Source organism: Heptranchias perlo, chromosome 28 (assembly GCF_035084215.1).
Source record: "Heptranchias perlo isolate sHepPer1 chromosome 28, sHepPer1.hap1, whole genome shotgun sequence".
NCBI classification, from domain to species: domain Eukaryota; kingdom Metazoa; phylum Chordata; class Chondrichthyes; order Hexanchiformes; family Hexanchidae; genus Heptranchias; species Heptranchias perlo.
The window spans coordinates 8,748,118-8,775,036 of record NC_090352.1 but is presented as its reverse complement, the minus strand read 5'-3'; the positions used below and the strand labels follow the sequence as shown (position 1 = coordinate 8,775,036).

Here is a 26,919-nt window from a genome sequence, read left to right as displayed (position 1 = left end):
CATTTGGTCTTACATCCTACTTTATTCATCCTTGACCCATTTCTTTGCTTGAGATGCAAAGACATATACGTTCAAAACTCCCCAAGCTGTAGCTTTCTCCAAGGCATTGGCAAACTGGAGAACATCCTCAACATCTGGAACTGTTTCATCTGAACTTAGAGTAATGGTCAATTTTACAATCTAGCATTCTCCAGTGCACAGCTGTACGTGATCAGAGCATGTTGGGAATTCCAGTGTGTAGCTCAGCAGGCCTCACTCCCAGCCTGCAGGGTTCTCCGTCCTAATTCCCAATATGCACTCCAGTCACATGAAGCTCTGCGTTAGCAGCGTTTAATTGAGATTAACTTCTGAATCTCTGACCTAGCAGCATACTGTTTAAAAAAAATTCTAATATCTAAAGGACACTTTAACTGTTCAGAAAAAATATTTCAACTGGAAGAAATAAAACCAAAAAACACAAAATAAGCAAAGCTGGGAGGGAATGGGGTGGCAAGGAGGGGGGGGGGGGGGGGGGGGTAAAATGTTTTATACATGGAGTACAATGTGTCCTTAGTCGACCAGGCTTCAAGGAAAAGCCAACTGAACCGAACCCTCGCCTTGACACAATGACCCAGACTCAAAAGGGACTTCATCTGGGCTCCAGGCACTGGGGGAAGTGAAAGGCTTGCTCTAGAATCAGTGAGCAAGGTAATGGCCCATCTACCTGACCATCTGCTCAGGAAAGGCAAAGTCTCAGTTACGAGAATTGGGCAGCAGCTTTAGTGTCGCGTAAAAGAAGCCCCTTACTTTTGCAATTGCGGATGCTGGAAATCTGAAATAAAAACAGAAAACGCTGGAAATGCTCAGCAAGTCAGGCAGCATCTGTGGAGAAAGAAAGAGTTAACGTTTCAGATTGATGACCCTTCGTCAGAACCGCCAGAAAACGTTCTGATGAAGGGTCATCGACCTGAAACGTTAACTCTGTTTCCTTCTCCACAGATGCTGCCTCACTTGCTGAGTATTTCCAGCGTTTTCTGTTTTTATCCCCCTTATTTTTGGTTAGGCAGTGCAAAACTTTAGTCGAGGGCACAGGAAGAAAAAAAGATTTTTTTCAAATTCTTCTAAACCTTCAGTTACATAAATCATTGTTTCATTTGGAATCTAAACCAATGGGAGGAAGCTGCAATCCCCTAATCATGATATTGGCTTCCCCTTGGTGTCAGAGTTAAAATAATGCCTGAAGGACAAAATGGCAGCCAGTGCTGGAGTGGGGAAGGAAAAGAGGCTTAAAACAATTGCTCCTCCACTGCAAACACAAAGATTTTCTGTTATTTTGCATTGCATTTATGTCCGGAAAGAACACCAGCGCTATTTAAAGGGGGGAAAGTTAACCCTAGGAGTTCCACACTCAATGTCTGGATCATCAGCTGAAGGACACTTCATCGTTCCAAACACCAACGCATCGAAGTTACACGGATGTTTCACTATAAATGTGAAATCAGATAGTTAGTAGGCGAAGTTCACAGGGAGGAAGGAGGCTGCTGGATTCCTGTACAGATAGTCTGTGGCTGCACCTCACAGACTGCCTTAGATCTTGCCCTTTGGAGTAACTAAGTCCCGTTTGTGCTGCAAGTTGTGAGTGTTGTATTTTCGGAGGGAGCCAATTGTGGTTATAGATTCAGGGAAATCGGACTTGCTGGATTTTTTGCAACTGTAACGTAAAGGAACATATGTGAGAGTCAGTTTCTGTTCATACAGTGTTCGGAATGGATTCATTGCACTGAATCAATTAATAACAGGACATCAAAACTGAAACAGTCTGGCATCTGAGAAAAACATTTGTTTTTTATGTTTATACTTTCTTTCCAATTTTCTCCCCATCCTTCCTGAAGATGCTAACTCACACCAGTGTTACATGTCTCAGTTACCCTCATGTACCTAAGCCAAACAACCACTCTTTGAATGGGAGTCTGGATAGTAAGTGTTGGCGAGCTATTCACCACGAGGGTCATCACAGCCACACCCAGTGCTGTCCTCACTTGACATCCATACACTGATCACTAGAGAGCAGGACCCTTGGCTGCTTCTTTTTCCTTTCCCTCTCTAAGCGACAATGAGGGCCTTCAAAGCAGACTCCAGCGACACCCCATCCGAGAGCTGCAGGATGGAGCCGGGAGCTCTCCTGGTCTCTATGGCTTAGTTCCACACCAGGCATCGTACTTGCTGGGGGCATTCGCAGGAAAACGATTCAGTTCAATGAGCAGCTCAGCACTGTATGAAAGTATGGGACCAGGAAATGGTACTCAACCTCCTTGAAGTCACTGCTTCTACTGGGCCATGTATGTTTTGCACTCTCACTAACTTAGTGTTGCCAAGCCTCCAGGATTATCCTTGAATCTCCAGGAATTGAAGATTAATCTCCAGGACACTGCTGCGAGCAATGCAGGAGAAAAATCATAGGAGCGTTAAAAAAAGTGTTTTTTTTTCCATTTTCTTGAACACTTTCATTTATTAGTTATAATATAGGAGTTAGGAAAAAAGCATGTTTGACTGTCAAGAATCATCCAACTGAGGCATGAAGAGTCTGTTCGCTTTCCAATTGGCGTGGGAAGATGGTGTGCCATGAGGATGGATGTGCTGGGCGACCAATAGTGGGAGCATGGTGGCTGGGCAGTGGGAGGTGGGACATTATGTAATGAAACCTCCAGGAATGCATCCAACCAGAGTTGGCAACCCTACACTGACTCCTGAAGGAGATGAGAAAACTGAAAACTCCCTCGTCCTGGAGGGGAGGGGCATCACTGTCTGCCATCAGGAAATTACACCCGATAACGTGACATTATTCAGCCTCGCCCGGTGCATCTCATAGAATTACATAGAATTTACAGCACAGAAACAGACCATTTGGCCCAACTGGTCTATGCTGGTGTTTATGCTCCACACAAGCCTCCTCCCACTCTAACCTATCAGCACATCCTTCTATTCCTTTCTCCCTCATGTGTTTATCTAGCTTCCCCTTAAATGCATTAATGCTATTCACCTCAAGTACTCCTTGTGGTAGTGAGTTCAACCTTCTAACCACTCTCTGGGTAAAGAAGTTTCTCTTGAATGCCTTATTGGATTTATTAATGACTATTTTATATTTATGGCCCCTAGTTTTGGCATCTCACAGCAGATAAACCCTCCTGTGGGCAGAACAGAACTTACCAAAACATGGCGAGCATGGCAGCAAACAATGCCAGCAGCAGGAAGAGCAGAATAGCGAGTATTGTCGTTATGACAACCATCCCTCCGGTGCGACGTCCAGACGAGGAGACAATGTCATTGGGATCCCTAGCTGGAAATAAAAGCAGCAGCGAAAATGTTTAAAACCTACCGCAGGGATCCACTCCTGACACCCCACCCCCGCGGTCAAATAAAAACCAGAAAATTACGGAAGTACACAATGTAACGGACGAAACACCTAGATCCAAAAACAAGAAACCATCTATTCTCTTTTCAAGATGCCTGATGGATCTTGTCTGTTTTTATTCCAGATTTTCAATGTTCCCTGCTTGTTCCATTTGTATTTTTTCCAGAAAGTTAAGTATCTCTTCAGCTGCATTTAAATTGGCTTCACCGCAAGTGGCTATTGAGGTAGAGACTAAAACATAATTTAAAAGGGAATGGGATAAATATTTGAAAAGGAGGAATATAAAAGGATCTGGGAAAGAATGGGGTCGCAGGAGTGAGTATCAGCACCAGCATAGGCAAACTCTCCTTTATTGAGTTCGAGCCCAGGGAGTGGTTTAGAAATGTTGGTGCTGAGTTTAGGATGATGTGCCCTGAGAGAAATGCCCCAAACACTGAGCCCACTGCCGGCGGTGAACTCTCAGTTTGGTTCAGGTCGGTCTGTGCCGGCCGGTTTTGACGTGTGAAGTCCAAGTACAGACAGGCTCTGACTGAGGCTCCCAGTTCAGAGTTATCACCTTCACACGGAGCCCGAGTCCAAGGAGATAGGGAGAGAGATTGGGCTTGTTAAAAGTGGCACTGACTGGGGAGCCTGACGACAGTGCAGGGGGATTCTGGCTGTAGTTTCAGGGTGAATATCAGCGGGTCATAGAATTACTACTAGTTACAGGTAGGTTATCAGGATGTTACACCCATTACTACCAGTTACATATAGACTATCAGTGTGTTATTGTATTACAGCTGATTATGAGGGTGTTCTGAGTGTTACCAGTATTACTATTAGTTATCGGTGCAATTTCAGTGAGTTACTATTAGTTCCTCCCACTTCTGGCCTCCCCCCCTGCAAATCACTCCCCCCGCCCTCAGTTTCCCTTCTTCACCTGCTCACGGGTCATCTCCTGTTTCTCAGAACTTCTCGCACAACAGCTGCTGGAGCGAAACCACGAGCGAAGATACTCGCGATAGGGGACCAACCTCTATAAGGTACATGCAATAACATTTGCAGATGTCACGTGGTCAAACCTCCAGGAATGCCTCCAACCACATTTGCTATCCTAGTGCCTGCAGCGACATGAGTTAGCTCCACCTGTTTAACTCATTTCATTTCACGCTCCCCTGCCCCTCCAACACAATTCCTAGAACACTTTCTATTTGCCCTAGAGTAAGGATTATTGGTCTTTTCAACAACATCAACGCTTACCATTTAGCAGCTTGATTTGAGATGTCCAACGTGTTTCCCCAACAACATTGGCGGTTTGTATGTCAGGATTGAACAAAATATACTTCATTCTAAAAAAAAAACAAAAATAAAAGGTTAGTACTGAGTTATAACCCCCCCCCCCCCCCCCCCCCAAGTTACTTTAATTGGGCGGACGATCGATCAGACGCTCCCGGCAAGCAACAGAGCGCGCACGGAAACCACCGGGCCTGAGCTTCCAGCCGCTATTTCCCATGCGTGCTGCTCCTTGACGGGGACGCCTGATTAGGCCAAATCAGCCCGACTGTTTGGGCTCATCAAAGTGAGGGATGTGAAGGGTGAGCGGGCTGCGGTGCTGACCCACTCAGAGCATAGGGATCCCAGGTTTGATCGCTGGCCTCTGCTGAATTAGCTGATCTCAGCCGGAGCTGTGTGCTGATGATTTCCACGCTCACACCAGCTGTGACTTGGGGCAGAGGATTGAATACTGTGCTGATGGGCTCAAAACCTTTATTTAAATTTCAAAATATACTTTATTCCATAAAATTTAAAGATACTCACGGTTTACACACATTTCAAATAAAAGGCACAAAATGCAGCACAGCCGTTCAAAGCAATACAGTGCAGATTGTATATACTATGATCTCATTGTTACAATTTTAAAACACAGTACATATTTTCTAATATATTCTGTACAATACAAAGTGGGATGGCTTTATACAGTGGCCTTTCCCCATAGAGCCTTTGTGTAGGTCGCACCTCACTTCAATGCGTCCCGCAGCACGTACTCCTGGGCCTTGGAGTGTGCCAGTTGGCAACACTCGGTTGTGGACAGTTCCTTCAGCTGGAAGACCAGCAGGTTTTGGGTGGACCAAAGGGCCTCCTTCACCGAGTTGATGGTCTTCCAGCAGCAGGTGATATCTGTCTCGATGTGCATCCCGCTGGGCTCAAAACCTACCACAGCCTCCAGCAGTAAATGCCACCAACAGCTTTCTGCTCTCGCCCTCCCGTCCCCTCTCCTGATTTCAGTGTCACTTTACCCTGGCTGTAGTTTCGAAGATCATCTCAGACAGATCACTGTCAAAGACAATCTGTCAGAAGCCCCACCCCTTTGTTTGGTTTTGGGTTCATCAAAAATGGCAATCCTGGTCAGCACGTTCAGGAGGGAAAATTGGAGGGGGAAGAAAAGGGGCTCCAACCATGGAATGTTTTAATTGAATATCAGTGAATTGGCAGCATACTCGTTACCTTGCCGAATAGCTTGAAGCATTTGCTTCAGAAGCTCCACTAACCCTTTCACATCCAGCAGGAGACTCATGAGAGATTGAGATTTGCCTCTGGATCGCAGTCTTTTGAGTGTATATGTTGAAAAACCCTGAGATTTCCCTTACTTTCTCATGCTGCAGAACAAGGGGAAAGGAAGACAATGGAGTTCAGGCCATCCCAGAATCCACTGCACTTTATTAAAACTTGCAGGCCCCATAATTTTAATGGAGGACTGTTCACTCTCTAGGGGTGCTGGGATAGCCTCATCTCCATAATGCTTTTTTTTGTTTTCTTTCACCGTATAACGAGAGAACACTCAACAGCAGGGCAAGATGTGAGGAGAAAAAGAGAAAGAAAAAAGATGAGAGAAAGATAATCTATTTTTGCCTTCTTGCTATCCCTCGAAGCCCGCAATTCAGCTGCATCTTTCCCGTTTTAACTGTGTTCATGTTTTTACTGCAAGTGGATGGCTCGCAACTGTAAATCTCACATCTAGGATTTACATGTCAGCCGTGGCTCAGTGGTAGCACATTCGCCTCTGAAAGTTGTGGGTTCAAGTCCCACTCCAGAGACTTGAGCACATAATCCAGGCTGATACTCCCAGTGCAGTACTGAGGGAGTGCTGCACTGGCAGAGGTGCCATCTCTCAGATGAGACGTTAAAACCGAGGCCCTTTCTGCCCTCTCAGATGGACATAAAAGATCCCATGGCACTATTTCGAAGAAGAGCAGGGGAGTTCTCCCCAGTGTCCTGGCCAACATTTATCCCTCAAGTAACACGAATTAACTGGTCATTATCACATTGCTGATTGTGGGACCTTGCTGTGCACAAATTGGCTGCCGCGTTTCCTACATTACAATAGTGACTGCATTTCAAAAGCACTTCATTGGCTAAAGCACTTTGGGACATCCTGAGGTTGTGAAATGCTATATAAATGCAAGTCTTTCTTTCTTACACTGTGTGTGTACATGTCTATTACAACCTGAATAAAATATACACCTTGGCATTCACTACCATCTATAAAAAGAAACCTGGCTGATGAACATCTCTTCTGACTCGTCTTACCTGAACATCCCACCAGTGGGTAAAGGTGCGTTGCAATTTGGAGATCTACAGGGCACCTCCGACCCGACTCGCAAAGCGAAGATCTGAGTAGTAGAAGCAGTGGTTGTTGGACAACCATAAGTATCTCTTCTTGTTTTAACAGTGAAGTAAAAGCCATCCGTTCCCATGAAAGCGTTTTGGTAGGTGTGCTGGGAGGGATTCACGATACCGTTTTTAATGCTGTCAAATCCCGAAACTCCTAGGTTTGAGAGGGAATAAAACTGTCAGTCAGTCACTTCATCCCTTTGAAAGTACAGTATCCGAGCTACAATGAAATTGAGTTGAATCAAATATGTGCTATGGTATAAAACACTTCAGAAAACAGGTTATGTTCACCATCCATTTCAATCATTTGCAGTTCATTCAAGAGTCTAAATGGGGGAGAGGAGCAAAGGGAGCTAGGGGTATACATTCACAAATCATTAAAAGTAGCAATGCAAGTTAACAAGGCCATAAAAAAATGCAAACAAAGCACTGAGGTTCATCTCCAGAGGAATAGAATTGAAAAGTGGGGAAGTTATATTAAATTTGTATAGAATCTTGGTTACATCATACTTGGAGTACTGTGCACAGTACTGGTCTTCATTTTACAAAAAGGATATAGAGGCACTGGAGAAGGTGCAAAAAAAATGTACAAGGATGATACCAGAACTGAGAGGTTATAACTATCAGGAAAGTCTGAACAGGCTGGGGCTCTTTTCTCTAGAAAAGAGAAGACTGAGGTGACCTAATAGAGGTCTTTAAAATTATGAAGCGGTTTGATAGGGTAGACAAAATTATGTTTCCGCTTGTGGGAAAATCCAAAACTAGGGACCAGAAATATATGATAGTCACTAATAAATCCAATAAGGAATTCAAGAGAAACTTCTTTACCCAAAGTGTGGTTAGAATGTGGAACTCGCTACCACATGGTGTAGTTGAGGCCTTTAAGGTGAAGCTAGATAAGTACATGAGGGAGAAAGGAATAGAATGATATGCAGATTGGGTTAGATGAAGTAGAATGGGAGGAGGCTCGTGTGGAGCATAAACACCAGCCAAATGGCCTGTTTCTGTGCTGTAAATTCTATGTAATTTTAGCACAACTGAAAGTAGCTATCGAAACAGTGCAGGGTTGTCATTAGGGTTTCAGTAGAACGTGATGCTGAGCGTGTCGAATCTTTGTGCCACGTCCATTTGAACTGTGAAAGCAGCCAGCAGCACAATTAGATTCCATCCTTCCAAATATTTGTGTGTCTAGAGAGAGCATCTTCAGCTCTGTTACAGTGAAGTACCAGTTATAGACTTAGTAGTGGTAGGAGCAATTTGAGATGATGAATTAAAAGTGTCACAGAGGTGTATTGATTTAAGTGCGATTTTTCCTATAACATATTGGTATCATCATAGTGAATACACCTAGTGACAACATTGCAGAGTACTGTTGACAAGGGATATGGCTTGTTTCCCTGAGCTGTCGTCAACATTATGAGTTGTTCACCAAGCTTCGCATCTCTCTGCTGCAATTGGGAAGGAAAGGCGATATCAAATTGTACAGACAGAGACACATTGAAACACATCTCATTGAAACATACAAGATTCTGAGGGGGCCTTGTCAGGGTAGATGCTGAGAGATTGTTTCCCCTGGCTGGAGAGTCTAGAACTAGGGGGCAAACTCTCAGGATAAGGGATCGGCCGTGTAAGACTGAGATGAGGAGGAATTTCTTCACTCAGAGGGTTGTGAACCTTTGGAATTCTCTATCCCAGAGGGCTGTGGATGCTGAGTGGTTGAATATGTTCAAGGCTGAGATAGATAGATTTTTAGACTCTAGGGGAATCAAGGGATATGGAGATCGGGCGGGAAAGTGGAGTTGAGGTCGAAGATCAGCCATGATCTTATTGAATGGTGGAGCAGGCTCGAGGGGCATATGGCCTACTCCTGCTCTTATTTCTTATATTCTCACACAGGTTCAGGAAGATTTTCCTCTTACGGCAGTGCCCCGTTGCAGTGAAGAGGAAATGTTGGCAGAGACCCGTTGCTTCAGGTTTCTGTCCCCACAGCTGAGGAAATGTACGGGGGCTTCCAAACTGACCTGACTGGGCCATTGCCAGTAGTAGGTCAGGCTCAACACAAGGATGTAAATCAGGTTGGCGGGAGGGTTCCCAGCCTCACCCGTCACACATTCCGCTGTGCACCCTTGAAGAGGGTCCCCAAAAAGGTGAGTGCGGGGACCCTCTGCAGACTGGAGGCTCTGCGTTGATCTTGGGGGGGGGGGTACCCCGAAGATACCAGCTGGTGCCAGCAATGTTGAATTTGTAACCCCTTAACCCCTCCCAGAATGATCTCCAGGCCTAAGGGCCTTCTCCGCAGCATTGGCCAAAGGCCCTAATGCCAGCAGCAAGAAGTACATCTGCACACTCCTCTTTCCACCATCCCCTTCCCCGTCCCCAGTGCAAGGCCTATCCAGGGGGGCAGGTTTATGCAACCAAGAAGGCACGCATAACCTGAGCCGGGAGAACAGAGTGTACTCCTCCCCTTACAGGCACAGCACACCTCTGGTATGTTGTATTTCTCCCAAATTCCTGATAGGTGCCCCCAGCAAACAAAACTGTGCACCGGGAGTGCTCATAAATAAAGTTTGCCCCTCGGTCTTTTTAAATACAGAAATCCCATTTATTCCCTTACCCTGGTGCCTTGTGACGTGGAGACATTCGTTATTAAAGTTTTCAATGAATTTTCATCAGCCAAAAAGCAACACCTGAACCCAAGGTTATGATCTTACCATTCGCCCCAACTTGGCAGAAGGTGGCAAAGCCAGCTACCATGTATGATAATTTCTGAGGAAAAATCACTTGACACTTAATAGCAAGATACTCACCAGTGTCATTAGCCACGACCAACCAAACCTTACAGTTCCTGCAGATCGTTTCGACGTTGTCGAACACACAGAGCGGCAGTTCGAGTGTAGCCGTTGTTTGAGTGATTCTCCCCGGTACTCTGATTGGCACAATTTCAGGAGTATAAGGGACATTTTCTGGAACTGAAAATTAAAAGAAGAAAAGGCCAAATAATTACTCAGAGTTCAGTTGCATTCTAGTCAGAACAACCAGATTGAAGATGCTCAGCAAATCTTTGTAACTCACTCCATCCAAACCAAATTAAAGTTTCTCATGATATCCTTCCCATGCTTGACGTTAGCAGGAAAAGTAACTTATTATCCGGCCAGGGCTGTATTCACCTGTATACTTGCACTCCCTTCGTCATTGGTGAAGGTGCAATTGTGAGGCTTCTCTTTAGCTTACTTATCTCTCCAACAAAACAGGTTTTTTCTGTCCCTTTTCCCAAAATAAACACCTAAATATTCTCATTATTAAATAAGATGTGTTATCTTTATTTCCTATGTTTTCCTGTTTCCTCTGGTTTTCTCTCTTCCTCTCCCAAAGATTGATATTGGGCGTAGAGTTCATAGTCATCAAGCTGGTTGAAAACAGAATGTCACCAGGCGCCAATATCACCAAGCCAGTCCCAGCTGAAAGCAGAATGCCACCACCCAATGCCAGGTCAATGCCACTTGAAATCTCAATGCCATCAAGAGAATGTCGGCTGAAACCACAATGCCAGTAGCTAAAATCTCAGTATTATCAGGTCTTCATATATTTAGTAATTTGCATAACTCCGGGAGATATGCTAATTCTTCTGAGACACGTGTAATTCAAAGCTCTGGAATGAAGCCACGGCACTCACTAATCGGGCTTACCCATGAAGAATGGCTACCTAATGAGGTACAGGAGGGTAGGAACCATCAAAGTAACCGTACCCAAGCATGAATCAATACTTTCAGAAGAGGAGGGGAGGAAGCAAATAGGGGACGTTTCAATGCTGTACTCATGCTAGGCAGCGGGTAACCCTGTACTCCGGAAGGTAACCTCGTACCCCAGCCGTGGACATAGGGAAATTGCGGGTGCTCAGTCCCTGATTTTCCAGTATGAGTAGCTGGTGGGAGGCTCTCCACACAACGTATGATAAAATAGCAACTGATGGCAATTCAAGCTAATTTTCAAATGTAGATTTTCCCCCCCCATAAAATATTAGTTGATCTTCTGTATCATTAGGCATCGACAAATTATTTTTAAAAATTGTCATTTTCTGTTCCTGCCTCTCTATTTCTCTTGCACTTCAAATCTTTCGATTGACACCTCTCTTCTGTTTGTCTGTCTCTCTCTATGCTTCTCATACATTTTCATCGTCATCTCTATCTGTTGAGTCTTTTACTATCTCCCCTTTCTATAAGTGTCTCCTTCCCTCTGCCCCCTTTGTCTTTCTCTCAGTTCCTTTAAAACTTTTATACACTTCTCCCATTTTAACTAAAGCAAAATACTGCAGATGCTGGAAATCTGAAATAAAAACAGAAAATGCTGGAAAAGCTCAGCAAGTCAGGCAGCATCTGTGGAGAAAGAAACAGAGTTAACGTTTCAGGTCGATGATCTTTCGTCAGAACTGGAAGAAGTTGAAGATTAAACAGTTTTTAAGCAAGTACAGAGCAAGGGAAAGGGGGCTGAGGTGGGAGGGGGGAGGAAGGGGAGGGGAGGAAAGAACAAAAGTGAAGGTGGAGGGCAGGAGTGATTAAATGACAAAAGGGATGATGGTGCAAGGCAAAATGGGACAAGTAAAGAAACAAAAGATGGGTCTAAAGGAGCTGTAAATGGCAACATCAGAACCATTACCAGCAGTTGCTGTCCAAAAAAATTTGTTCAGATATGTCTTCCTTTTTCCTCAACCAAGGATTCCCCCCACTGAAGTTGACAGGGCACTTGATCGTGTCCGTCCTATTTCCTGTACTTCTGCCCTCACCCCTTCCCCTCCTCCCAGAACCATGATAGGGTTCCCCTTGTCCTCAACTTCTATCTACCAGGCTCCATATTCAACGTATCATCCTCCGCCATTTCCAACACCTCCAGGGCGATGCCTCCACCAAACACATCATCCCCTCCCCTCCCCTTTCAGCATTCCAAAGGTAGGGAAGTAGGTGTAGGAGAGAAGCTGGTTTGCCATGTGGCAGGACAGTGAAGAGATTGAGTGTAGATGATTGTGCAGATGCAGGGAAGTCACATATTGCCAGAGTGAAATGTACTTGTGTATGAAATTGATCACATTGACGGGGCTTTGCAGTTTCAGTGAAGAAGCCACTTCCATCCCTGCCTAGCTTTGAATCACAGCACATTCCCATGCATGCCAACCTGGAAGAGCCGAAACAGCTCAAAAAAGCCCACAATTCAAAAACTCCAAGCCCTGACTATATGACCTATGACTATGGCCACTTCTTCACAGTGACTGAATAAGTTCAATTCTGCTTGTATTAAATGGGATTCCAGGATTTTTACCAATGTTTTCGGGATCACATTCTGCAAGTTGGTCTGCTGAAAACTGAAACCCAAATGTATCGCCAATGACTTGTGAAAACGAGTAATTACACTGGGAGTGCAATGGGACTGTAATTTAAGCTGCAGGTATACTCAATAGGAGTAATTCTCCATTGGGCACTCCCGGAGAGGAATGGTGCTCACAGGTCATGAAGTTGTGAGATCGCAGCCTGATTTCTGTTCAATAATTAGAATGAATGAAAAATTAGGAGCGGCAGGTCTGTGATTTCCCAACCAGTGCTCTCTGTGAACGCCACTCCTGATTGGGGGCAAATCAGTCCTAATATTCCATCACACAGTGCTGAAAAAAAAAGCACATTCTTTTCAATTCCATTTTTAGAAATTTCTGAATGGGTATGACAACTGACAGCACAAGATTTCTTTCTTAGGGCAGTGCCCTCCAGGGAGTTTTGAATTCTTAATGCATTTTTCAACATTTGAGTCTACTGTAATTCTGCCTTTGAAGCAAAAAATAGTTTTCCCTAGAAGGGTTACAGATAATTTAAATACTGTAACAACTTTGTTATCTCAAGGTACAATTAGCTGGTGACAGTAACACAGCTGGAATACACATCCTCAATAGGTGTAAGCTGTGGCTCAGTGGCAGCTCTCTCGCCTCTGAGACAGAAGATTGTGAGTTCAAGCCCCACTCCAGAGACTTGGGCATGTAATCCAGGCTGACACTTCAGTACAGTACTAAGGGGGTACTGTTAAACAGACATTAGACGTCTGCCATTAGACGTCTGCCCTCTCAGGTAGATGTAAAAGATCCCATGGCATTATTTCAAAGAAGAGCAGGGGAGTCAATATTTATCCCTCAACCAACATCAATAATGTGGAGATGCCGGTGATGGACTGGGGTTGACAAATGTAAAGAATCTTACAACACCAGGTTGTTGGACTATAACCTGGTGTTGTAAGATTCTTTACATTTGTCAACATCAATAAAACAGATTATCTGATCATTTATCTCATTGCTGTGTGCAAATTGGCTGCTGTGTTTCCTAATCTGGGTGTTAAATTGGTACCTGCAGGGCTCAAGGTGCCAAAGCACATCTGTATTTCTGAGAAAACCAGTAAGTCACAAAAATATGCTGACAAACTCCTTCCCAGCCCTGAAGATAAGGCATCAGGTGGCCAGTAATCTCACTCCCACTCCCCCCAAGTTACTCTAATTAAGATACGATGTGGAGATGCCGGTGATGGACTGGGGTTGACAATTGTAAACAATTTTACAACACCAAGTTATAGTCCAGCAATTTTATTTTAAATTCACAAGCTTTCGGAGATTTTCTCCTTCCTCAGGCAAATGTTTCAAGATCTCCTTGAAGCCTACGCATTTATACATATTGAACAATAATACATGGTGTTTACAGACTGCCCCTGCAACTGCCCGTTGCCAAGGCAATCACCGTGTTCAGACAGAGAGGTGTTACCTGCAGAACTTCCGAATACACATTCAACAAAAAAACAAACAGGGAAAAAAAACAGAGAAAAAAAAACACAGAGAGAGGCAGAAACATCCGGAAGGCAGAGAGAGCCAGCAAATGACCCATTATATTAAAAACAGATAACATTTGTTCGCTGGTGGGGTAACGTGTAGCGTGACATGAACCCAAGATCCCGGTTGAGGCCGTCCTCATGGGTGCGGAACTTGGCTATCAATTTCTGCTCGACGATTTTGCGTTGTCGTGTGTCTCGAAGGCCGCCTTGGAGTACGCTTACCCGAAGGTCGGTGGATGAATGTCCATGACTGCTGAAGTGTTCCCCGACTGGGAGGGAACCCTCCTGTTTGGCGATTGTTGCGCGGTGTCCGTTCATCCGTTGTCGCAGCGTCTGCATGGTCTCGCCAATGTACCATGCTCTGGGGCATCCTTTCCTGCAACGTATGAGGTAGACAACGTTGGCTGAGTCACAGGAGTATGAACCATGCACCTGGTGGGTGGTGTCATCTCGTGTGATGGTGGTATCTGTGTCGATGATCTGGCATGTCTTGCAGAGGTTACCGTGGCAGGGTTGTGTGGCGTCGTGGACGCTGTTCTCTTGAAAGCTAGGTAGTTTGCTGCGAACGATGGTCTGTTTGAGGTTGGGTGGCTGTTTAAAGGCGAGTAGTGGAGGTGTGGGGATGGCCATAGCGAGGTGTTTGTCCTCATTGATGACATGTTGAAGGCTGCGGAGAACATGGCGTAGTTTCTCCGCTCCGGGGAAGTACTGGACGACAAAGGGTACTCTGTTGGTTGCGTCCCGTGTTAGTCTCCTGAGGAGGTCTATGCGATTTTTTGCTGTGGCCCGTCGGAACTGTCGAAACTACGCCATGTTCTCCGCAGCCTTCAACATGTCATCAATGAGGACAAACACCTCGCTATGGCCATCCCCACACCTCCACTACTCGCCTTTAAACAGCCACCCAACCTCAAACAGACCATCGTTCGCAGCAAACTACCTAGCTTTCAAGAGAACAGCGTCCACGACGCCACACAACCCTGCCACGGTAACCTCTGCAAGACATGCCAGATCATCGACACAGATACCACCATCACACGAGATGACACCACCCACCAGGTGCATGGTTCATACTCCTGTGACTCAGCCAACGTTGTCTACCTCATACGTTGCAGGAAAGGATGCCCCAGAGCATGGTACATTGGCGAGACCATGCAGACGCTGCGACAACGGATGAACGGACACCGCGCAACAATCGCCAAACAGGAGGGTTCCCTCCCAGTCGGGGAACACTTCAGCAGTCATGGACATTCATCCACCGACCTTCGGGTAAGCGTACTCCAAGGCGGCCTTCGAGACACACGACAACGCAAAATCGTCGAGCAGAAATTGATAGCCAAGTTCCGCACCCATGAGGACGGCCTCAACCGGGATCTTGGGTTCATGTCACGCTACACGTTACCCCACCAGCGAACAAATGTTATCTGTTTTTAATATAATGGGTCATTTGCTGGCTCTCTCTGCCTTCCGGATGTTTCTGCCTCTCTCTGTGTTTTTTTTTCTCTGTTTTTTTTCCCTGTTTGTTTTTTTGTTGAATGTGTATTCGGAAGTTCTGCAGGTAACACCTCTCTGTCTGAACACGGTGATTGCCTTGGCAACGGGCAGTTGCAGGGGCAGTCTGTAAACACCATGTATTATTGTTCAATATGTATAAATGCGTAGGCTTCAAGGAGATCTTGAAACATTTGCCTGAGGAAGGAGAAAATCTCCGAAAGCTTGTGAATTTAAAATAAAATTGCTGGACTATAACTTGGTGTTGTAAAATTGTTTATAATTAAGATACTCTTGTGTTAAAGGTGTACCGTCAACAGCAGGATGTCATACTCCTGCCATCGACCGTACTCTCTAATAAACCAGAGATCCAGCTGCATTGGGGAGCCATCTGGTCTTCACTCAAACCTAAAGACATGGTGCTAGATTTTTATTGCTTATGAGCTATGAATCCCAGGTTTCTAGTCTCCAATGGGAGAGGATGCACAGATGCCTCTGTGAGTGCCATTCTTCCAAGACCACTAAGTCAAATGGGAAAGTGCCTTCAGATTGGAAAAATAAAAATGATCTGGTTTTAAAGTGGGTTTTTTGGCATCTGGACCCCTACTTTTCCAATTTCTCCCCTTTACTCCCCTCCTTACCCCAAAAACACTGACTCATCCCGAAGTGTGGCTCCAAGGACACATCCAGTAATTCATGTATGTAGCCATTGTTCATGTGAGAGCTTAGAAAGTCAGTGCCAGCAGGTTTTGAACCTTGGAGTGTCAGAGCCAAGTTTAATTCTGTCCTAAGCCAAAAGCAAAATACTGCGAATGCTGAAAATCTGAAATAAAAACAGAAAATGCTGGAAATACTCAGCAAGTCAGGCAGCATCTGTGGAGAAAGAAACAGAGTTAACGCTTCAGATCAAGGACCTGACTGATGAACGATTATATACCTGAAACGTGAACTCTTCCTTTCTCCAAAGGTGCTGCCTGACTTGCTGAGTATTTCCAGCATTTTCTGTTTTTAATCCTGTACTATACGCACACACACAAGTTCAAGGATCACTGGATAGGGATCAGGAACAAAAATCCTGGCTGATATTTTTCCTTCCTTAGCAAAGAAAATCTCAGGATGTCCCAAAGCACTTTGCAGCCAATGTACTTTCTGAAGTGTAGTCACTGTTGTGATCAAACACAGCAACCAATTTGCAGACATTAAGGTCCCACAAACGGCAATGAGGTAAATTACCAGTTAGTCTGTTTTTGTGGTATTGGTTGAGGGATAAATGTTGGTCAGGTCATCAAGACAACTCCCTTACTCTTCTTCAAATAGTGCCACAAGATCCTTTATATACAGCTGAGTAGGCAGACAAAGCGTTGGATTAACTTCTCACCCAAAAGACAGCACCTCTGACAGTTCAGCACTCCCTCAGTACTGCACTGAAGTATCAACCTGGAATGGGACTTCAACTCACAACCTTCTGACTTATAGGCAAGAATGCTATCAATGAGCCACAGCCAAAACTCTTTAGCCTAGGCATAAAGAAGCCAAATGTAGCACCATCCCATTGCCCAGCTCCCCACAGCACTAGGGCCTTCCTGGTCGGTGTGGCTTAGTACCACGCAGTGCCTTTGCTCAGTGAGTCATTGGGGAAGCCTCCACTGACATTTCTTTTACAAGTGGGAGTCTCATCATCGGGCCCCTTTTAAATTGCTGACCACCAGGGTTATCTCTACAGATGTTAATTCAACCCCTTCGTACTGTTGGAGATGCTCCGCCTCTAAGCCAGTTTCCTTGACATGTGGTTTAAGCAAAAGTACTAAAGCAAACAAAAATAAAGAATGTTAATCATATTTTTTAGCTGCCTGATTTTTAGAAAATTGGAGCAAAGGTACCAAAATCTTCCCTTTAAAAGTCCTGTCTGTTTTAAATAACTTTTGTAAGAAAATTAGAAACATGAGTTTATCACACAACTGACACAGGTTAAATTGATGTGACTGCCCACTGTGTGTGCATGTGCATGCATTGGGAGGAGGGTCCCTGTCAGCTCAGCGAGTTTATTCAGTGAGTAGCATAGCCACACAGACCATGAAGATCCCACCTTTGATGCCCAGTCTGTGCTCAGATAACTGGTGTCGATTAGGGTGACAGCAAGAACACTGCAATTGGCTACAGCACCCCTGGGTTAGGGAGGGGGAAATCGGCCCTCATTCATAGCCAGCCTTAACAAATCCAGAGCATTTGCTAGCTGCACGAGGCCCGAGCACCAGAAGCTGCCTGCATTAGCGCGCCACTGAACCCAATATAAAAGCAGCTAGAGTCAACCTTCTGACTCGGATCCTAGGGCCTAGCTTCGGCTGAAAAGCCTAGGGCCTAGCCTCGGTTGAAAAGCCTATGGCCTAGTCCAGATGTTTGCAGAACCACCATCCCTTCCCCATTTACTGCACGGTAACTTCACCAACTTAAAAAGGAATGAAAAAAACAATTGAGGTATTAGCAAAATGACCAGGATCAGTCTGGGGATTTTAATATTTGGAGATGTAAATGATCGAATGTCATGGGCGGGGCAGAGAAGAGATGTAAAGAGAGTGAGAGAGGGGCATGTGAACAGTTTCCCCAAGTGGTTTATTAGATAAATGCACTGCATGGTGTGATACTGATTCCGAGTCCATACCATTAGATAATCTGCAACTGGCCTCAGCACTCTGGTATAGAAAGGGAAGAAAATCAGCCAAGGTTCCCACTCCTGACCACTATTCAGTGACCACTCCTGTGTGGGTGTTAGGCGAGGGCAGAATCAGACTTGGCCATGATGTCCTGCATAGAAAAATATCCTGCCAACACTCACCATCAAAGGTGGGATTACACATGAGAAAGGGTCATTTGGCCAAGGGCAGCCATAGAACTGAACTGCAGCAAGACTCAGCCCCTTCAGGGAAGGGATAGTGATAAGGGAAGGCAACTGGGGGATAAACAGGCAGCATAGGATGGAGAACTTAAATTTACTTAGTGACTGATGGCATCCTCAAAATGTCTCAAAGCAAGGAAATTATAGGCCTATTAGTCTAACATTTGTTGTGGGGAAGTTACTAGAATCTGTTATTAGGGACAGAATGACTGAGCACTTGGACAAACATGAACTGATCAGAAAGAGCAGCATGGATTTGTAAAGGGTAAGTCACGTCTAACAAACCTAGTTGAATTTTTTTAGGAGGTAACTAAGGTAGTAGATAAGGGAATGTCTATGGATGTTATTTATATGGACTTCCAGAGGCATTCAATAAGGTTCCACATAAGGGACTGCTAACAAAAATGAGAGCGTGTGGAATTGGAGGCAATCTATTGACGTGGGTAGGGAATTGGTTAGACGGTAGGAGACAGAGAGTTGGGATAATGGGCAGGTACTCAAATTGTCAGGATGTGACTAATGGTGTCTCCCAGGGATCTGTACTAGGGCCACAGCTTTTCACTATATTTATAAATGATTTAGATGAAGGAACAGAGAGCTGTATTTCTAAATTTGCTGATGACACTAAATTAGATGGCACAGTAAGTAGTGTAGATGGGAACAGAAAGTTGCAAAGTGACATTGATAGATAAGTGAGTGGGCAAAACTGTGGCAGATGGAGTTTGATGTGGGAAAGTGTGAGGTCATCCACTTTGGACCTAAGAAAGATAGATCAGAGTATTTTCTAAATAGCAAGAAGCTAGGAACTGTGATGAGCAGAGATATTTAGGAGTCCAAGTACAGATATTACTAAAAGCTGGTGGACAGGTACAAAAAATAATTAAGAAGGCTAATGAAGTGTTGGCCTTTATCTCAAGGGGGCTGGAATACAAAGGGTTGGAAGTTATACAGAGCTCTGGTTAGACCCCATTTACAGTACTGCGTTTAGTTCTGGGCACAGCACCTCAAGAAGGATAAACTGGCCTTGGAGGGGGTGCAGCATAGATTCACCAGAATGATATCAGAGCTAAAAGGGTTAAATTATGAGGACAGGTTGCATAGACTAGTCTTGTCATCCCTTGAGTATTCAAGATTAAGGGGTGATCAAATTGAGGTGTTTAAGATAATTAAAGGATTTGATAGGGTAGATAGAAATAAACTATTTCCTCTGGTGGGGGAGCCCAGAACAAGGGGCAGAACCTTAAAATTAGAACTAGGCTGTTGAGGGGTAATATCAGGAAACACTTCTTCAGGCAAAGGATAGTGCAAATCTGGAACTCTCACCCCCAAAAAGCTGTTGAAGCTAGGTCAATTGAAAATTTCAAAACTGAGATTGATAGATTTTTGTTAGCCAAGGGTAATGAAGGTTACAGAACCAAGGCGGGTAAATGGAGTTAAGATACAGGTCAGCCATGAAAGTGAATGGTAGAACAGGATCAAGGGGCTGAATGGCCTACTCCTGTTCCTATGTTCCTATTGCCCAAACAACTAATTACTGTTGAAATCCAGTCGCTGTTACACAAGCAAATATAAATTGCTCACAGCAAGATCCCTCAAACAGCAAATTAAATGAATGACCAGTTTTGGTCAAGGAAGGAATGTTGACCAGGACACATCAGCTCTTCTTCAAATAATTCCACAGAATCTTATACATCTGGCAGGGCAGCTGGTTCATCTCCCTGGTTAGGCAAGCATAAACATTTCTGACAATGCCGCACTCACTCAGTCCAGCACTGAATTGTCAGTCTAGATTACATGCTTAATTCCTAGAGTGCGGATTGAACCCAAGACTTTCTGATTCAGAGGCAAAAGCTTTACCAATTTGTCAGCCTTGGCTGAGTGGTAGCACACTTACAGAGAATTGAGCACATAATCTAGGCTGACACTCCAATGCAGCACTGAGGGAGTGCTGCACTGTCAGAGGTGCCGTCTTTCAAATGAGACGTTAAACTGAGACCCCGTCTACCCTCTCGGGAACATAAAAGATCCAATGGCACTATTTGAAGAAGAGCAGGGGAGTTCTCCTGGAATCCTGGCCAATATTTATCTCTCAATCAAAATCACTAAAACAAATTATCTGGTCATTAATCTCACTGCTATTTGTGGGACCTTGCTGTGTTTCTCTACATTACATCCAGTGATTACACTTCAAATAGTACTTCATTGACTGTGAAGCCCTATGGGTCGTGCTGAGGTTGTGAAAGGTGCTATATAAATGCACGTTCTTTCCAACTGGCATCAAGCTGACACATAAGGGGTTATGAAAATAGTTGTTTTTTAGGTCGTGACCACAACCCAGCTTTATTTCCGGGTTTAACTTTGGTGCGTAAAAGTACAGGCTTCCCATTGGTTTTTGCGGTTGCGACCCAAAAAACTACTTTCAACTCCCACCCGCCTCCAACCCACCTGCTCTTGGGGTTTAAAATCACCCCCATAGAGAAGGAAGGAGGAAGAAAGAAAAAGAGACAAAAGACAAAGGAGGAAAGCCAGGCCTTTGTAGTCTGTGGTATGGCTGATGGGGGAGTGAACTTTCCTTGCTCAACAAATTCTAAAAACTGTACATTTGGCCTGATAAGCATCTGTAACATATTTCTATACTGCATGCCAGGTTAGTTTAATACTTAGTAATGCAACAGTGTTATCAGGGTAGAGAAGGGGAAAATATGTGGTGTGTCTGGTTTTATTTGACTTTAAACAGGCTGCTGACAACACAATGTACTTTTATGAGTTAAACTTCCTGTTGGTTAAGGCAAAAGATCTCTGAATTTTGGCAGAATTGAAATTTCAATCACATTCTTAATGTCTGTAGCTGCAAATATTGTACCACTAGACATTGGGAGAGGTGGTGATTAACGCTAGAGTTTGATTCGCCAGTCCCTGCAGCCTTTTTGCATCTCATCACACCAGTCAGCTCACCCAAGTTGCTAATCTGTTATAAGAATCTGCCCACATTACCATGATCCCTGGTCCTGATTTATTTTACACTTTTCCTACAAAATTCAGGTTAAGATCTAGTATAAAAGGGATTTGATCACAAAGATGACTACCAATGAAGGAAGCCATTCAGCCCAGCGAGCTCATTCGTCCATGGGACTCTAGCATAGGAACAGGAGGAGGCCATTCAGCCCCTCGAGCCTGTTCCGCGATTCAGTTAGATCATGGCTGATCTGTATCCAAACACCATTTACCAAGCTTGGTTCTGTAACCCTTAATATTCTCGCCTAACAAAAATCTGTCAATCTCAGTTTTGCAATTTTCAATTGACCCCTAGCCTCAACAGCTTTTTGGGGGAGAGTGTTCAGATTTCCACTACTCTTTGTGTGAAGAAGTGCTTTCTGGCATCGCCCCTGAATGGCCTAGCTCTAATTTTAAGGTTATGCCCCTTTGTTTTGGACTCTCCCACCAGAGGAAATCGTTTCTCTCTATCTATCACCGGGCGTACCGAAAAATGAGGTGCCAACCTGGTGAAGCTACAACTCAGGACTACATGCATGCTAAACAGCGGAAGCAACATGCTATAGACAGAGCGAAGCGATTCCACAACCAACAGATCAGATCAAAGCCCTGCAGTCCTGCCACATCCAGTCGTGAATGGTGGTGGACAATTAAACAACTAACGGGACAAGACAAGACTGAAGCGTTTGCAACCAACTTCAGCCAGAAGTGCTGAGTGGATGATCCATCTCGGCCTCCTCCTGATATACCCACCATCACAGAAGCCAGTCTTCGGCCAATTCGATTCACTCCACGTGATATCAAGAAACGGCTGAGTGCACTGGATACAGCAAAGGCTATGGGCCCCGACAACATCCCGGCTGTAGTGCTGAAGAACTTGTGCTCCAGAACTAGCTGCGCCTCTAGCCAAGCTGCTCCAGTACAGCTACAACACTGGCATCTACCCGACAATGTGGAAAATTGTCCAGGTATGTCCTGTCCACAAAAAGCAGGACAAATCCAATCCGACAATGTGGAAAATTGCCCAGGTATGTCGTGTCCACAAAAAGCAGGACAAATCCAATCCGGCCTATTACCGCCCCATCAGTCTACTCTCAATCATCAGCAAAGTGATGGAAGGTGTCGTCGACAGTGCTATCAAGCGGCACTTACTCACCAATAACCTGCTCACCAATGCTCAGTTTGAGTTCGGCTCCAGACCTCATTACAGCCTTGGTCGAAACATTGACAAAAGAGCTGAATTCCAGAGGTGAGGTGAGAGTGACTGCCCTTGACATCAAGGCAGCATTTGACCGAGTGTGGCACCAAGGAGCCCTAGTAAAATTGAAGTCAATGGGAATCAGGAGGAAAACTCTCCAGTGGCTGGAGTCATACCTAGCACAAAGGAAGATGGTGGTGGTTGTTGGAGGCCAATCATCTCAGCCCCAGGGCATTGCTGCAGGAGTTCCTCAGGGCAGTGTCCTAGGCCCAACCATCTTCAGCTGCTTCATCAATGACCTTCCCTCCATCATAAGGTCAGAAATGGGGATGTTCGCTGATGTTTGGACAGTGTTCAGTTCCATTCGCAACCCCTCAGATAATGAAGCAGTCCGAGCCCGCATGCAGCAAGACCTGGACAACATCCAGGCTTGGGCTCATAAGTGGTAAGTAACATTTGCGCCAGATAAGTGCCAGGCAATGACCAGTACCAGGCAATGACCATCTCCAACAAGAGAGAGTCTAACCACCTCCCCTTGACATTCAACGGCATTACCCACCATCAACATCCTGGGGGTCACCATTAACCAGAAACTTAACTGGACCAGCCATATAAATACTGTGGCTACAAGAGCAGGTCAGAGGCTGGGTATTCTGTGGCGAGTGACTCACCTCCTGACTCCCCAAAGCCTTTCCACCATCTACAAGGCACAAGTCAGGAGTGTGATGGAATACTCGCCACTTGCCTGGATGAGTGCAGCTCCAACAACACTCAAGAAGCTCGACACCTTCCAGGACAAAACAGCCCACTTGATTAGCACCCCATCCACCACCTTAAACATTCACTCCCTTCACCACCGGCGCACAGTGGCTGCAGTGTGTGTACCATCCACAGGATGCACTGCAGCAACTTGCCAAGGCTTCTTCGACAGCACCTCCCAAACCCGCGACCTCTACCACCTAGAAGGACAAGGGCAGCAGGTACATGGGAACAACACCACCTGCACGTTCCCCTCCAAGTCACACAGCATCCCGACTTGGGAATATATCGCCGTTCCTTCATTGTCGCTGGGTCAAAATCCTGGAACTCCCTTCCTAATAGCTGTGGGAGAACCTCGGACTGCAGTGGTTCAAGAAGGTGACTCACCACCACCTTCTCAAGGGCAATTAGGGATGGGCAATAAATGCTGGCCTCGCCAGCGACGCCCACATCCCATGAACGAATAATAAAAAAAATCCTTAAATCATCTTAAACTCCTCAATTAGATCACCCTTTAATCTTCTATAGTCAAGGGAATACAAGCCTAGTCTATGCAACCTGTCCCCATAATTTAACCCTTTTAGCCCCAGTATCATTCTGGTGAATCTGCGTTGCATTCCCTCCAAGGCTAATGTATCCTTCCTGAGGTGCGGTGCCGAGAACTGAATGCAGTACTCCAGATGGGATCTAACCAGAGCTCCACACCTTTGTATTCCAGCCCTCTTGAGATAACGGCCGACATTCCGTTAGCCTTTTAAATTATTTTTTGTAGCTATTTACTGGTTTTTAGTAATATCTATACTTGGATCCCTAAATCTCTCTGTTCTTCCACAGTTCCTAACTTCTCACCATTTAGAAAATACTCTGATCTATCTTTCTAAGGTCCAAAGTGGATGACCTCACACTTTCCCACATTGAACTCCATTTGCCACAGTTTTGCCCACTCACTTAATCTATCAATGTCCCTTTGCAACTTTCTGCTCCCATCTACACTATTTACTGTGCCACCTAATTTAGTGTCATCAGCAAACTTAAAAATACAGCTCTCTATTCATTCATCCAAGCCATTTATAAATATAGTGAAAAGCTGTGGCTCCAGTATAGATCCCTGGGGGACACCACTAGTCACATCCTGCCAATTTGAGTACATACCCATTATTCCTACTCTCTGTCTCCTACTTCCTAACCATCACAGCATCTAATAGTATGTTGGCACTCACTATCTAAGCTCACACATGAAGAACGGCCACCTGGCACGTGACCTTTTAACAACATATTTCCAAATTTCAATCGTTCATGCCAATTAGTTTTGGAGAGGGTGCAGAGGAGATTTACCGGAATGATGCCAGGGACTTCAGTTATCTGGAGAGACTAGAGAAGTTGGGATTGTTTTCCTTAGAGCAGAGAAGGTTAAGGGGAGATTTAATAGAGGTGTTCAAAATTACAAAGGGTTTTCATGGAGTAGATGGGGAGAAACTGTTTCCACTGATAAGAAGGTCGTAACCAGAGGACACAGATTTAAGATAATTGGCAGAAGAACAAAAGGGGAGATGAGGAGTTTTTTTTGTGCTGGGAGTTGTTCTGATCTGGAATGCGCTGCCTGAAAGCAAATTCAATAGTAACTTTCAAAAGGGAATTGGATAAATACTTGAAATGGAAAAGAAAAATTGCAGGGCAATGGAAAAAAGATGGGGAGTGGAACTAATTGAATAGCTCTTTCAAAGAGTTGGTACTGGCATGATGGGCCGAATGGCCTCCTTCTGCGCCATTCCATGATTCTAATCCCTATACAAATAAAATACATGTGGGTCCCACCAGAGAAAACAATTTGTGGGCCCAAGAGAAAATAAAGGCGTTTTAAGCTAGCTTTATTTTGGTGTTTGTTTGGTTTGATTAAGGAAGACCAGCATCCTTAAGCCAGTACCTGTTGTTTACACCACTAAACCAAGCTTCCTTATCTCATCAACAATTTGCAGACCAATGGAAAACAATTGTGCCCTTGGGATAAGGGGGCCGGATTTAGTGGTGTAAATCCTGGGAGCTGGCTCATAGGAACAGGAGGAGGCCATTCAGCCCCTCCAACCTGTTCCGCCATTCAGTTAGATTATGGCTGATCTGTTACTTAATTCCATCTACCCGCCTTGGTTCCATAACCCTTAATACCCTTACCCAACACCGTTCTTGTGGAATCCAAATCTGAAAGAGTGTCAAATGGTAAAACAGCTTAGCACACTCCTGACTTCACCACTCCAAGACTTGTGCCGTGATATCCAGTTATTTTAATATCTCATCACACCAGGACCCAGGTGGCATTTGCTGTTTAGCACTACCCCCAAACACAGGCTGCGTTCACACTATAAACTAGCGGCAGCGTGACCTAACCTGACACCGGAGCAAAGTTGGGTAAGGCATCCTGGAGGAGGGAGTCTTGCTCCCAATTCACTCCGGAATCAATTCGGTCCAGTTTGCACCGCACAAGTTTGAGGTCATTGAAAAATGGAAACTACTTTCCAATGATATGAAACTTGCAAATGTAAATGCGCCCTCAAACAGCAATATAACTAAAGCCAGCAATAAATAAAAAAAACACTTAAAACTACAACAGATATAACGCAGAGGTATAAATATATATAAACGAGGGATTTACAGAACGTGAAACACGGGTGTCACAAGTAATAGTTTGGAAGTTATGGCACTGACACCTCTGGGGCAGTTTACTTTCTACGACCTCTCCCTGACATATACTGTACCCTCCACAGTTATTACAGAAACTCAAGGCTGTGTTTTTAAATCAATTTTTGTTACATGTTTTTTTTAAATAAAAACGAAAAACTTGAAAACAATTTGTCAGGTTTCAGAACTTTCAAGAAAAACATTCAGCTTTGGTTACCATCCTATTGTTCAATAAATCATCCAACAGCAGGAGAAAAAAATCACTAAACATATCACCGACCGTCCAAAAAGAAAAAAAACAACTAATCAATTTCACGAGGTGGTAAAAGTGGAGAATCTCAGATAGAAGTTTTTCCAAATATTTTCTATCAGCAGACTGACTGACACCAAGTGACCGAGTCCGGTTATACTTCAGAAATGTGCCCTAAAATTGGCTCGGATGGTCTAGAAAATTAGATTGCTTTTACCTCCATAACCACCGCCGCACAAAGTGCACAGGAGCACCACCTGGACAAGCGATTTCATCTCCTCGATCTGGCGAACTGACTCGACTCTCGCTGAGACTCCTGACTGAGCTACCGGTTTCACTGCTCCTCCAAGCAATTCTTTCTGCCCTAGTATGGTTCCGCCAGGTTTTTTTGACTTGACAATCCCCAGTAGATTGTGACCGGACGAGTTGGACTTGTTTTGTGAGTCGTCTCTTCTCAAAGGTGTGGTTTAATGGCAATTAACCAAAACAAAGGTGACACATACGAAACCAAACCTGGGGGAGCTCAACTTTCGGGACTTGGTGGCTTGTTTAAAACTTAATTCCACCAGCTCTATCCCAGTGACATATTGTATTTGTCAATCTCAGGAATTCAAAGTCAACCAACTTTTCGTTTGAAAAATATTACAGTACATGTTTGTTGAATCACAGGTACCTTTAGGTACAGTCTGGTCACTGGTTATAAAGAGAAAAAATCAATCGTTTCACATTGATCAGGATGTGGAGATGCCGGTGATGGACTGGGGTTG

General features: G+C 44.7%; 1 protein-coding gene across 1 annotated transcript; it reads right to left on the bottom strand.

The window, feature by feature from the left end:
- Positions 1-26,529, bottom strand: upk3b (uroplakin 3b). Its single transcript, XM_068008012.1, has 6 exons — positions 26,370-26,529; positions 9,850-10,011; positions 6,959-7,196; positions 4,631-4,719; positions 3,187-3,316; positions 1-1,690 (listed from the first exon to the last, which is right to left on the bottom strand). Exons 1-6 carry the CDS (start codon positions 26,425-26,427, stop codon positions 1,567-1,569), a joined length of 801 nt encoding a protein of 266 aa, XP_067864113.1. The 5' UTR covers positions 26,428-26,529; the 3' UTR covers positions 1-1,566.
- Positions 26,530-26,919: the final 390 nt, after the last annotated feature.